Source organism: Ichthyophthirius multifiliis (genome assembly GCF_000220395.1).
Source record: "Ichthyophthirius multifiliis unplaced genomic scaffold scaff_1120509249592, whole genome shotgun sequence".
In the NCBI taxonomy this organism is placed as follows: Eukaryota; Ciliophora; class Oligohymenophorea; order Hymenostomatida; genus Ichthyophthirius; species Ichthyophthirius multifiliis.
In genome coordinates, this window is record NW_004087568.1 from 89,653 (window position 1) to 103,107 (window position 13,455).

The 13,455-nt window shown below is 17.0% G+C and overlaps 2 protein-coding genes across 2 annotated transcripts, besides 13 other annotated features; one reads left to right on the top strand and one right to left on the bottom strand. All coding sequences in view use genetic code 6, as the record gives it.

Annotated features, from left to right (window-relative positions):
• Positions 1-3,113: 3,113 nt before the first annotated feature.
• Positions 3,114-3,196: a microsatellite.
• Positions 3,147-3,196: a microsatellite.
• A 512-nt stretch (positions 3,197-3,708) lies between these two features.
• Positions 3,709-3,748: a microsatellite.
• Positions 3,749-3,992: 244 nt separating this feature from the next.
• Positions 3,993-4,023: a microsatellite.
• Positions 4,024-4,553: 530 nt separating this feature from the next.
• IMG5_014670 (WD repeat protein) lies at positions 4,554-8,921 on the top strand (the record flags this gene model as incomplete). The annotated part of the gene is made up of 7 exons (XM_004039626.1): positions 4,554-4,645; positions 4,732-5,179; positions 5,230-6,535; positions 6,680-7,585; positions 7,630-8,004; positions 8,049-8,188; positions 8,382-8,921. The coding sequence occupies 7 exons, from the start codon at positions 4,554-4,556 to the stop codon at positions 8,919-8,921; spliced, it is 3,807 nt and encodes a 1,268-aa protein (XP_004039674.1).
• Positions 4,649-4,705: a microsatellite.
• Positions 7,921-7,963: a microsatellite.
• Positions 8,192-8,367: a microsatellite.
• Positions 8,922-9,500: 579 nt separating the features above from the next.
• Positions 9,501-9,585: a microsatellite.
• A 436-nt stretch (positions 9,586-10,021) lies between these two features.
• On the bottom strand, positions 10,022-10,547 carry IMG5_014680 (hypothetical protein; the record flags this gene model as incomplete). The annotated part of the gene is made up of 1 exon (XM_004039627.1): positions 10,022-10,547. One exon carries the CDS (start codon positions 10,545-10,547, stop codon positions 10,137-10,139), a length of 411 nt encoding a protein of 136 aa, XP_004039675.1. The 3' UTR covers positions 10,022-10,136.
• Positions 10,548-11,721: 1,174 nt separating this feature from the next.
• Positions 11,722-11,792: a microsatellite.
• A 1,366-nt stretch (positions 11,793-13,158) lies between these two features.
• Positions 13,159-13,194: a microsatellite.
• Positions 13,162-13,188: a microsatellite.
• A 41-nt stretch (positions 13,195-13,235) lies between the features above and the next one.
• Positions 13,236-13,276: a microsatellite.
• Positions 13,236-13,284: a microsatellite.
• The last annotated feature ends 171 nt before the right edge of the window (positions 13,285-13,455 follow it).

A 13,455-nucleotide genomic window follows, 5' to 3' on the forward strand; every position in this document is an offset into this window, starting at 1 on the left:
GTTTTAATTTATCAGAAAATTTTCCAGCTTTCTCATGACATTTAACACATAATAATATAATATCATGTGAACGATGACTTTTATATTTATTAGGGAAATGTCTTCTATATAAAGAAGGAACAATATGAAATTTTGTATATTTTTCGCTTTTTCCACATACTACACATTGATTTTCCCTTTCAGTTAAATAAAAATAATGTTCATTTTATTAAATTTCTATTTCCAATTCTTCTTGTCCTTTTCCATTTGGATTAAAATTTAATTTGATTATTGAAGGATTTGTTTCAATTAATGTCGCTAGTCCTTTTTTTAAATACCATTGTATCTTTTTTTCGTCACAATTACAAAGCTTAAAGCCTTATGGAGATAATATTTAACAGTTTCCATAAGGATTTTTCTTTATGTAATATTTCTCCTCAAACATCTTTGTACGGAGTGCTTTTTTATTGATTTTTTAAGTGTTATTTTCTGTTTGCTATTATTATATAGGAATATGTTATTATATTTCTATGATTTTTTATAGATTTTCTTAAAGAAATTTATTATTTATATTATTAATATTTTCATTAAAACATATTTGTTCACAAAATTAATATATTTCTTCGTCTGAGGCTATCTTATTGATATTAAAGTTGCATTCTTCTGCATAATTTTCTCTTAGTTTACATATATTAATGAATAGATTTTCTGTTTTATATTAATAATTTCCTTTCTATAACTTTCTATAAATATTCTTGTATACTTTAGAATCAAACTGCTTTTTTAGTAGTCTTTTTATACTTTTGATTACGATTTTTAGATTATTTTTATTAAATAATCATTACCCTATTATTCTATAATTTCTTTTAATAGCGAATATCTTAAATATATCAAATAATGAGAGTCTAAAGCCGCATATTCTAATTATTCTTCATTTAAAGGCCTTTAGGACCATTCAGAGAGTTAAAGTTCTTTTTTTTGATTTTATCAATATGAAAATTACAGTATTTATTTATTAATTTTACAAGTGAGTTATCCTTTTCTTTTTTATATAATTATACATATATCTCTTTTACATCGAAGAAGTTCTTTATGAAAAGATTTTCGAAATCTCTTTTTATCCATTATATGTCTGATTGTCCTGAATAAAATATTTTAATAATGTTTAAATCGCCAAATATTATCTGTAGTTGTTCTCTTATTAATTTTTTGTCGTTTATGTTTAATATATCTATTATATAGTCATCATATTCTGTTGATATTTATATTAAACACAAAAATCCTTCATATGTTTTTGAAAAACTTTATTCTGTATCTATACCTATATTGTATTTTATTTTTTGGTATCTTTTATTAATGGTATTTTACCTAGTTTATTATATTAGGAAATTTTTTATATAGATTTTATTAAATCATCGGATGTTTATATATATTTATATTGTCCTTTTTTAAATTCCTTTAATTTGATATAATCATATAATAAATATTAATCATATGATTAATTTAATGAATTCATTTATATTTTAAATTATAAATATATATAAGATTATTAATATTTAAATTTTATATATAATAAGAATTTTTTATTTATTTTCATTAGTCTAAAAATTAACAAATAAATACATTTATATACACATGTATATAGAAAATTAAAGATTTCATATAATAGATAATTTATAATTAATATCTAAAATAAATTATTTTTTAAAACATAATAAAACAAATGAAATATGAAATTAATTTAAATATGTATTTATAGTAATATATAAAAAAATAATAATAACACTCTCTTTAAATATTTATAAAAGTTAAAATAAATCGATATCAGTATACTATCCTCCCCTTCCTTTATCTTTTTTTATTTTAAAATAATTAAATTAAAAATTTTGAAGTTTTTTGTTATTTTCAAAGGATTTAATTACATCCCAATAAAAATCAATTTATCGTGAAAAAAAAAAAAAAAAAATTGTAATGTCTTAAAAAAAAGGTTTTATGATACTTATATATATACAAAAGTTTTATTAAAATATTTGATTTATATTTTGTTTTACAAAAAATAACTTTTTTTCTATTTTTTTTCTTTTTCAGAATTACATATATAATCTTATAATTAAATATATTTAGATAAAAAATAAAAAATTTATAAAAAAATAATATAAATATATTTTATATATAATCACATTATTTTTGCACCTTTTTATTTTCTTTTTTTTAATTATGGATTAATAATGTTAGTTTTAGGCCTTTTTTTTATTGATTAAGTTTGATTTTCCACATGAATTGAAGATTAAACTAAAGGAAAATTAACATTACTAGTAGTATTTTGACTCAAATTACTTTAACTATGAGTAATTTAACAATTTAAAGCTTTATTTTGACCTAATTTAATAAAATTACAACTTTTGACTTGTTCTTCAAATTATTAAACTTACACTATTAGCTTTTCATTATCATTAATAAGCTTTTACTTCTCGAAATTTTACGATTTAAATAAATCAATCATAAACATTCTTATTAAATCCTAAAATAAATTTTAATCTTTTTACCTTAAAATAGGTTCTCCTATTGGAAAAGCTGAATTAATTATAATATCTTTTAAATTAAATTAAATTTTCAATTCTAAATTAAAATTTTCAGTAAAATTTATTTAAACTTGATTATTTTATAGTGAATATTTCATTGTTTAAAAAAAATCAGAATAGCTTCCTTCTAATTTCATTTTCTATCGTACTTTTTATATTTTCTATTCATCATATTACTCCATCCAATAATTATCTTTGCCATCTGTAAGGTTTATATTTGCAATGTATTAATTTTACTCTTTTGTTACTTTTATCATAAATAAATAAGAAATATTATTGAACCTTATTAATTATGTAATATTATCTAATATATGAATTTGTTCATTATATGAATTTTGGTTCATTTTATTCTTGTGTTATATTTTTCGATTAATAAATATTTTAAAAATTTCAAATTAAATTTGTTAAATTATAATAAAAACATCAAATTTTGTTTTATTTAATAATTTGTAGATAAATATTGAAATATATGAAGTATATATACTATATAAAATTATGTATATAAAATGTAACCTACTATTAAGATTAATTAAATAAAATCGAATAAACTTAATTATATATACTAAATATTATATACAATAATTAATATATATATATATATATATATATATATATATATATATATATATATATATTTATTTCATAAAAAATAAACATTGTAAATAATAAGTATAAATTATGTATTAATAATTGAAAAAAAATAAAAACTTTACATAAATTTTGGAAAAAATTATAATAAAAAAAAAAAAAAACTGAAAAATCAAACAAATGAAAATAAGATATAAAATATAAATAATTAATTAAAAATTTGTAAACTTTTTTGATAATAAATTCATCAAAATTTAAAATTACTAAAAAAAAATTTAAATATATTATGCATTGATTATATTATTTAATAATCTTAGACATATAATAATATAAATTAACAGAAAATAATAATATAATACCCTAATTTTAATTAAAATAATTTAATAGATTAAATATATTTTTAATAAATAATAATATACTAACAAAATAACTATGAAAACGAATAAAAAAGGAAACAATTGAGTTGAGAAATAATTATATTATTTTAACACAACCAAACTTATTTTTTTAAAAAATAAAAGTGCAATTATACTGTGTGTGTGTTAAAATAGAGTTTTTAATAAAAAAATAAAAAAAAAATATAAATAAATAGAAAAAAATACTTCTACATCAAAAATTTAATTTAACGCACTAAACTACAGTCTATAATTATAAAATCAAACAAACAAACAAAATTAATAAAATAGTTTATTATTGTATAAGAAATTAAGAAAAAATCTCCTTAAATATAACCTTTAATAAAATAATATTATCACAGTGTTAAACAATGGATGAATGATTAATATTAAATTTTAAATAACTAATTTTATCTAAATTTTAAATGATTTTTGTCTGGTAATAGGAAATTTAAAATGAAAATAATTTAAAAAGAAAAAAAAGATAAATATGCATCTCCAATTAATATTTAAAAATTAATAATATAAAAAACTGATTTATTACTTGATTCCATATTAGCTTTAATTTAAAATAAAATAGTGAAATTAAGAGGAGATTTTTTTTTTCAGTTTTTTTTTTTTTTTTTAAAAAAAAAATAAAAAAAAGATAATAATATTATTTAATTAGATTTAAAGAAATTATAAAAATAAACCTCTATATTAAATAAAAGGAGATTCAATAAACTAAAATTAGGAAATTAATTTAAAATTAGATTAGAAATTAATTTTAATTTCATTTGAAGGTCAATATTGTACGTTTAGTTGTAAAAAACTGCTTTTGATTTTAAATAAAAATCTAAAATATTAAAAATAAAATGGGAATAAATTTTAATTATACATTATATTTTTATTAAAATAAAAATATATATTTTTTTTTAAAAATTAAACATATTTAACTCAAAATTTTTTTTTTTAAAAAAAAATAAAAAAATTATTTACAACTAAAAATAAAAACTTAATAAAAAAAGAAATGTCAACATCAGGAAATAATAACAATCAAAATATTTAATAGTAACAATATGAAGAAAAGCCTAAAGACTTAAAACTAGATTTTAAAATAAAGTAATATATATATATATATATATATATATATATATATATATATTTATATATACATATATACAAATAATTAAAAATTAAATAAAAAGAAACGTATTTGGTTACCGAAGTGATTTTAAAAACAATATTTTTTAGCACCCTGACCAAAACAAAATAATATATCCAGCAGCTAATACTCTAGTAATAAATAGTAATGATAATAAGCCCTAATTTATAACTACATATCCAGGAACTAGAGGAATAACGTTTATTGCATAAAGTCCCTCAAAAAGATATTTGGCTTGGTCTGAGGAATGTGATAGTGGGATAATAGTAATATATGATTTACTAAAATAAGAAAAACCAGAAAAAAAGCAAGAAAAAAAATCAGAACAAATATACGATTTATCAAAAACAAAAGAATAAAAACAAGAAAAAACTGAAAAGAAAATCGAAAAATCTGAAAAAATAAAGACTTTGACAACAAAAGATTGCAAAAGTAGATACTATATAGGCCTTGATTTTAATAAATAAAATGAGAAATATTTAATTGCATTAGTATTTATATATATTTATATAAAATAAAATAATAATAATTATACATATAGTCCGGAGAGCCCGATTATTAATTAATATACTTTGATTGGTCAAAATAAAGGATAATAAGTTGTGTTTAATTAAAAATTGATCCCAGTATAAGATATTCACATTGTTTTATGCACCCAAAAGACGAAGATTTTTTCGTAGTTATAGGAACAGGTTGCATTAAGCCTTATAAACTTGGTACTGATTTAGTTTTTAAATAAAAAGATCCTCCATTAGTAAAAAAAGATAATAAAGACTGGGTACATTCACCAAATTATTAATCATATTGTCTTTTTCCTGACAAGTTTATGATTATAGGCACTGATATGGGTGAGTTATTACTTTTTACACCTGCATGTGAATTTAAGACAATACTTCCTACATCGCCTAAAAACGAATAATTTTCAATTGAATGTATTTAGCCTTTTTCAAGAGGTTTTCTTGTCGCAGGTTAAGATTGTACAATTTTAATTTTTTTGAAATACGATAATGATATTAAAAATCCATATGTTCGTGCAGATAAGAAAATTCAGTTTAAAGATTTAAGATATAAAATCACGTCTCTTTTGTTAAGTAATAATGAGGAAAAAATAATTGTAGGAATTGAAAATAATTAGATTATTTAGGCACCTTTTACAGCTGAAATTAGTTCCGTTTCTGAAGAAAACTCAAAAGCTGAACCACTTTTTGTATAATTTCATTAATAAAAAATAACCGGATTGGATGTTTGTATTCGAAAAACTTTATGTGTAACTTGTAGTTGTGATAAGAGTGTAAAAATATGGAATTATAATGATAATTCTTTAGAAAATAATAAATTTTTTGATGATGAGGCTCTGTGTGTGGCATTTCATCCCTCTGGATTGCATATTGTAGTTGGTTTTGTGGATAAAATTAAGGTCTTTAATATATTTGAAAATGATTTAATTGTTTTTTAAGAATTTGGTGTCAAAAATTGTAGAGAAATATAATTTTCAAATGGAGGACATTTATTCTCGGCTGTTAATTAGAATTCTATTTATGTATATTTGTTTTATTAAGGATATTGTCCACCTAATTTCATGTTCAAAAATGCTGGAAAAGTAAAGTGTATTGTATGGGAAGAAGATGATTAAGGATTCTTTTCGGGAAATTAAGACGGAGTTTTACATTATTGGAGAGTAGATGATATTGGACCTTAGAAAAGTGAAATTTATCAATTTTAAAATATGAATATTTCGTCAATTGCTACTTATTAAAATAAGGATTAAATTTAAGTTGAAAGAGTTGTTTTTGTAGGAGGAATTATAAACAGTAATAATGAGAAAGACTTTTGTATTTATAAACTTAGTGTTTAATGCAAAATTGTAATTTTTTTTTTTTTTAAAAAAAAAAAAACAAAACTAAAGGATAAGGATAATAGAGGTGAAAATGGAAGTATTGTCAAAAAAGTTTATTCTGTAATGAACTAGGGAATATAGAGAATATTTACAGGCACAAATATTTCTTAAATAGGATTAACTCATTCACGAAAGTTATTTTTTTTTATTTCAGAAGAAAACAATAAGCCGAGTTCATTAAGAATAACAAAATATCCATTCACAAATGAAATAATGGAAATGTAGCCACATTTAAATAATGTAAGTCGGTTAAGAATTAGTTATGATGATAATTATGTATTTACTTGTGGATTTGATGGGGCTTTTATAATATATGAGAATAAAGGAAAGGATTATAAAATGAAGCATGATAATGACAATTTATAGCCAGCAGATGAGTTTTTAATACCAATAGAATTCTATAATGAATAAAAAAGAGAAATTGAAAAACTAAATAAATAATTTAACGAAGAAAAATTAAAATAGAAGATATAAGAAAATGAAAGGAAGAAAATAAGAAATGATAAAATTGAAGAACTAAAAAAATAGACTAAAAATAATGAAAAAAGAGATATGAATAAATTAGAATAACTTCAATTAGAAAAAAATGAAATGATTTAAACTTATGAAGAAAAGAAAAAAATGATGAAACTTTAACATGAAAATAATAAAAGAACTATTGAAAATGAATATAAAAGAAAGATTTAATTTGAAATGGGAAGAAATGAAGAACTTATAAGAGAAAAAGAGAAAGAAGAAAAGAAATTTAAATAAGAAATGTAATCATTAGAAACTAATTATCTTAAAATTATGGATGAGAAGAAAAAGTATTATGATTAATAGCTTTTATAAGAAAAATTAATATATTCGGAATTACATAATAAGAAGAAATTACTAAAATAAGATTTTGAAAATAAAAGAGATAAATTGGAATTTGAAGCGGAAGATGAAATAGATAAACTAAAAGAAAATAATGAAATTAAAATGCAAATTTTATTCTAAAACCTTGAAAAAGCTGAAAGTATTTTTATTTATTTTTTATTTTATTAATTGTATTTTTAATAGTTAAAAAAATGGAAAAAAGAAGCGATTATGATACAGAAGCTTAAAAGTTAGAAGAATAAAAAAGTAAATTAAAATAAACTATGGAAGAAATTTCTTAAAGATAAGAAAAGAACAAATAATTAATTAAAGAAAAGGAAAGTCATGCTAAAGAAATCGAAGAAAGAGAAAAAACAATAAAAGATAAATAAAGAAGAATATATGAATTAAAAAAAAAAACTTAAGAATTAGAAAAGTTCAAGTTTGTTCTTGATTATAAAATTAAAGAGTTAAAAAGAGATATAGGTCCTAAAGAAGAAGAAATTGCTAAAATGAAAGAATAAATTGCAAATATGAATTCTGAAACTTTACATTTTAAAAGAACTATTTCTAATTTAAGTATTTTTTTATATTTTATTTTTTAAATAATAAACATAAAATAGAATTAATTGTAAATGATTTAAGATTAAGATAAAAAGGTATGAAAAAAGAAATTGATAATTAATAGAAAATAATTAATAATAGTGAACAATATATTAAATCTTTTGAATAAGATATGTCTGAATGTCACTAATAAATTTCAGTAAATAATTTTTATAATATTAATATATGATAAATGTTTTATAATATATATATATAATCATATTTTATAATATTAATATATATCATTTTTTATATTATTAATTTTTAATGATATTTTATTATATTAATATTTAATCAATTTCTTATAATATTAACATATAATTAATATTTTATAATATTTATACATATTAAAGGATCCAAAAAAAATAAAATAATAAATATTATGCTTATATAATTAATATGTTTAATCTGATGATTCTAAAAGGAAAAAAATAGATAATAATGATTAATAAAAAGAAATTATTAAAGAAAGAGCCCATTTAGAAACTTCAGTTAACAATTTAAAAATTAAACATGATAAAAATTAGAAAGTCCATAAATCTGTAAAATATTTTTGTTTTGTTTTGAATAATATTTTTTTTTTTATTTATTTAAAGGATACTGAAATTATCATGAAACATAATACTTTTTTAATTATAGAAATTAACTAATTAAAAAGGGAAAAAGTTCAAATATTAGAAGATAAAAAGAAGACATAATAAATTAATAAAAAAAAAAAAGATGGAGGAATTTTTAATAACGATTAATTATAGTAACTTGAAAAAGATATTTAAAATGTTGAAAACGAAAAGAAAAAGCTCTTTGAAGAAATTTAAAACTATAATTAATTGATTTAAAGTGCACGAAGTATTTTTTATTTTTTAAATATAAATTATAATAATAAAAATAGATGAAAGTGTTCATCAATTAGAATTTTAAGATTATGATTGATTTAAAAAAAATAAGTGACGAAATAATTTTTATACATATAATTTTTTTAAAAAAAAAAAAAAAACCAATTTTTTATATATAACAAAAAATTAATATATACTCATTTGTAAAGAATAAAATTAATTAAATAATAATTGATTAAAATATATTTTAAAAATATGAAAAAACATAATAAACATCTAATTAAAAATTACAGAATCTATATAAAAAAATTATATATTAAATATATTTGAACTAATAAATAATAGTTAAATATTATTCTCTTAAATAAAACAATAATTTTATTAAATAAAAAAAAAACCTTTTGAATAATATTTGCATTTAATATGCCTAAAATAATAACAGAAAGATATATTTCAGAATAATTATATAATTTTACTAAAAATAGTTAAATTCCAAATTTCAAGTAAATATATATCTTGAAATTTTATTACATTTATATAATATTTTTATAGGCCTTTTATAAATTATACTTTTAAAATAAAATGTTTTTAAAATGATTTATTTATTATAATTTTAAAAGATTTATTATGTATTAATAATAAATATTACTTAATAAAATTTTAATAAATAATTATATATTTTAAATTATTATTAAGATAATATTTAAAAACTAATTTATATTTTTTACACATGAATAATATGAATATGTTTTTTTTTTATTTTTAATTTAAATATTTTAAAATTGCTCTTTTACTATTATTTATTATAAATATCCTAAACTAATATTTATAAAAGTATTTATGTAGGTATTTTCTTTACTACCTTATCATAAAAATAATATTTCGTATATAATCTTTTAAATTAAAATTATGGTATTCTAATATATATTTATATTTTTGAGAAGATTATAATAAGAATAACCTTAAACACAACTATATTTTTAAGTTTCGATGAGAACAGGGAGTTCACCTTTTACGAGATTTAATTTATTGATTACAGTATTTATTTTTCTTTAAAATCAGTTTATTTTAACAAATAATAAAATCTGAAAGAAACATGAAAAATGCATTTATAAAATAAATAGAATTAAGAAAAAAAAAAAAAAACATAAAAAAAATTAAACCTTTCTTTAAAAATAAAAACAAGTACAAAATAAAAAATAAAACATTAAAATAACCTATATTCTTTAATAAATAAAATAAAAAAAGAATTAAAAACATTTATTATTTAGTTTTTCAAAATCTTTCACCTCTAATTCTTCTAGCTAATTATAAATCCTTAGTCATAATAGTAACTCTTCTTGCATGTATGGCACATAAATTGGTATCTTCGAAAAGTCCAACTAAGTAAGCTTCAGAAGCTTCTTATAAGGCAAGAATTGCAGAAGATTAGAATCTCAATTCTGCTTTAAATTCGTGAGCAATATCTCTAACTAATCTTTAAAAAGGGAGTTTTCTAATTAATAAATCAGTTGATTTTTAATATTTTCTGATTTCTCTTAATGCAACTGTTCCTGGTCTGAATCTGTGGGGTTTTTTTATTCCTCCAGTAGCAGGTGCTGATTTTCTTGCAGCCTTGGAAGCTAATTATTTTCTGGGAGCTTTTGCACCTGTTGATTTTCTTGCAGTTTATTTAGTTCTAGCCATTTTTTATTATTATTTTTTGTTTTATTATTAAATGTTTTTTATATTTAAAATATTATTAGTATTTTTTTTTATTTTTTTTCGTATTTTTAGATTACATAAAGTATCTTTATAATATTTTGATTATCCAATCATATTTAATATCTTTATTAATGTAGGATAATTAATAATAAAAAATTAAATATTTTTATTATTTGATTTTTTATTAATTTTATTTAAAAAAAGATGAAACAAAAAAAAAAAAAAAAAAAATTATTGGTATATAAATCATTCTTTTTTTTTTTTCTATTATTTTAAACTAAAACTATAATGTATTATTCATGAAAAATTAATATAATAAAAAATTCTTATCAATAAATATATTGAAAATCAACTAAAAATATATTTATATTTCAAAATAGAAATATAAGAATAATTTTTAAGACTTTTTTGATTATTAATATATATTAAGATAATTTGATTCGCCTTGATTATATTTGTGTCCTTTAAACTTATTTAATTAATTAATTAATAGAAGATATATGATTAAATTCCGTTTGTAAATACCTATAGATTATCGTTCTATAACTTTCACAAAAAACTGCTAAAAAAACATATTTTATTAAAATATCAATTAAATTTACATTATTTAATGAAGTAGCATCTTTAATAAAAACTTTTTATATTTTCAAAAACGAAATCAATAATTTTTTTATATAAAATATAAAATTAATATTAATAATATATTTTTAGAATAAAATATTATTTTATGAAAAACATATTTAAGATTTTCGTTTAATAAATATTTTTTGTTTTATTTAAATAAAGTTAAAAAAAAAAACTATATATAAATATAATAAAAAAGAAACAAATTAAATAAAATATTATATTTTTCTAAATTAAAAGACGATTATTTTTTATTTTATTTTAGAAACAATAAATAATATATAAATCTTGTCAAAATATTTTACTAATTAATATTTTATTAAAAATTAAGTAAATTATAAATTATATAAAGTGTTATAATAATATTTTTCAAAGCCTTATTCTATGGATAATAATTATTTTTATAATATGAAGTTAACATTATATAATTTAAAATTTTTATTTAATCTTAGTTTCACAAATATTTAGAGGATATATCTACATAAATAATATTAATAAAATAATTACTATTCTTTTATATTTAATAAATTATTATATATATATATATATATATATATATATATTAATATATATATATATATATATATATATATATATTTATATTACTTTTATAAATCTTTTTATTTATTTTTTCTGTAATTTTATTTAATAACATAATAAAAATAAAAAAGGCTCTTAAATAAATTCGATTAATTTTTATTATGATATAGATAAACAGAAGATTTTAAAATTTTTTTACAATTAAGAATTTAAAAAATATTTTTAATTAATTTTATTTACAAAGAATATAATTATAGGTAATATAATATTTGACTAATAATAAAAATATTAATATAAATTTGAAATTAAAAATAATCTATATATTTATTTTTTGGGATTTATATTTTTATATATTAATATTTATATTTTTATAGAAAATATGATTATTTTTTTATTTATATTTTAATATCAATTTATATATTTTTATTTTTAATTATAAAATAAAAAATTTAATTTTTTATTAAAATATATTTAAATTTATTTCATTTAATATTTAATAGATTATAAGTTTAAAAATTAATAAACTTTTGATAATATTACTAAAATAAAATACAATTAATAAACAAAACTCATTTATAATATATTTAATATTTAAAAAACAATTAGAAAATAATATTTATAATTATAATTTTTTAAAGATTAACTTATTTTTTTATTTTATTTATGTTTTGTTTATAAAAAATATATTAAGTTTAATGCTGTAATTAATTTTTTTTAGTTAAATTTTGCTATTTTAAATAATTCTTATGAATAATTGATTTTATGTTTAAATATTAAAAAGCTTATTTTTTTTTTAAAAAAAAAGAATAAAAAAAAAATTAATTATTCATAATTATATTATTTTAGTTACAAATAATAAATAATTAATTAAATTAATAATATAAAAAAAATAACATCAAAAAAATAACAAAAAATGTCGCAAAATGGATTCGGAGGTACATTTTTACCTCAAATAACCAATAATTAAAATTTTTTACCGCCATTAAATGATGCAATTACAGTACAATTTCCTCCTCTTCCACAAAATTAAATGGGAAGTTTGAATAATTATAGTGCATTTAAAATGCTTGAAAAAATGCGAGAAGAAAAATTAATGGCAATATTAGAAAGATAAACTGAATTATTATCGAAAATAATGGCTAAATTCAAGATCGTATAGGATAATTAAAACTAAAAACTAAAAGACAGAATATTATAATTAGAAAGGGAAAATGAAATTCTATAAAGAAGAAGAAGAGAAGATTAATTAGTTAATCATATAAATAAAAGTTTAGATGTTAAATTTAAATAATATAACGAAAGTTAACTTAAATCGTTTTTAGAAGGTGGATCAAGTGCTTTTATGTAACCAATGTCTTTAGATCCTTAAGATTTTAAAAAATTATTCGCTGTTAATGAAAAAGAAGATGAAAGTGATGAAGATAGACATAAGAAAAAAAAGAAAAAAAAAAGAAAAAAAGAAAAATAAGTAGATAAAAGTAATGATTAATAATGAATATATAAATCAATATATAAATATATAAATATAAAAAATATAAATATTTAAAATAATAAACATTTTTTTTATATATATATAATAATAATAATATAAATTTAAATTTATTGTAATAATATATCTATATATATTCATTTATATACATATAATTCTTTTATTTTTATTTATTAATTAATATATATTTTTATTGTACGAATTATTTATTTAATTCAATATTTATTTATTATTTAA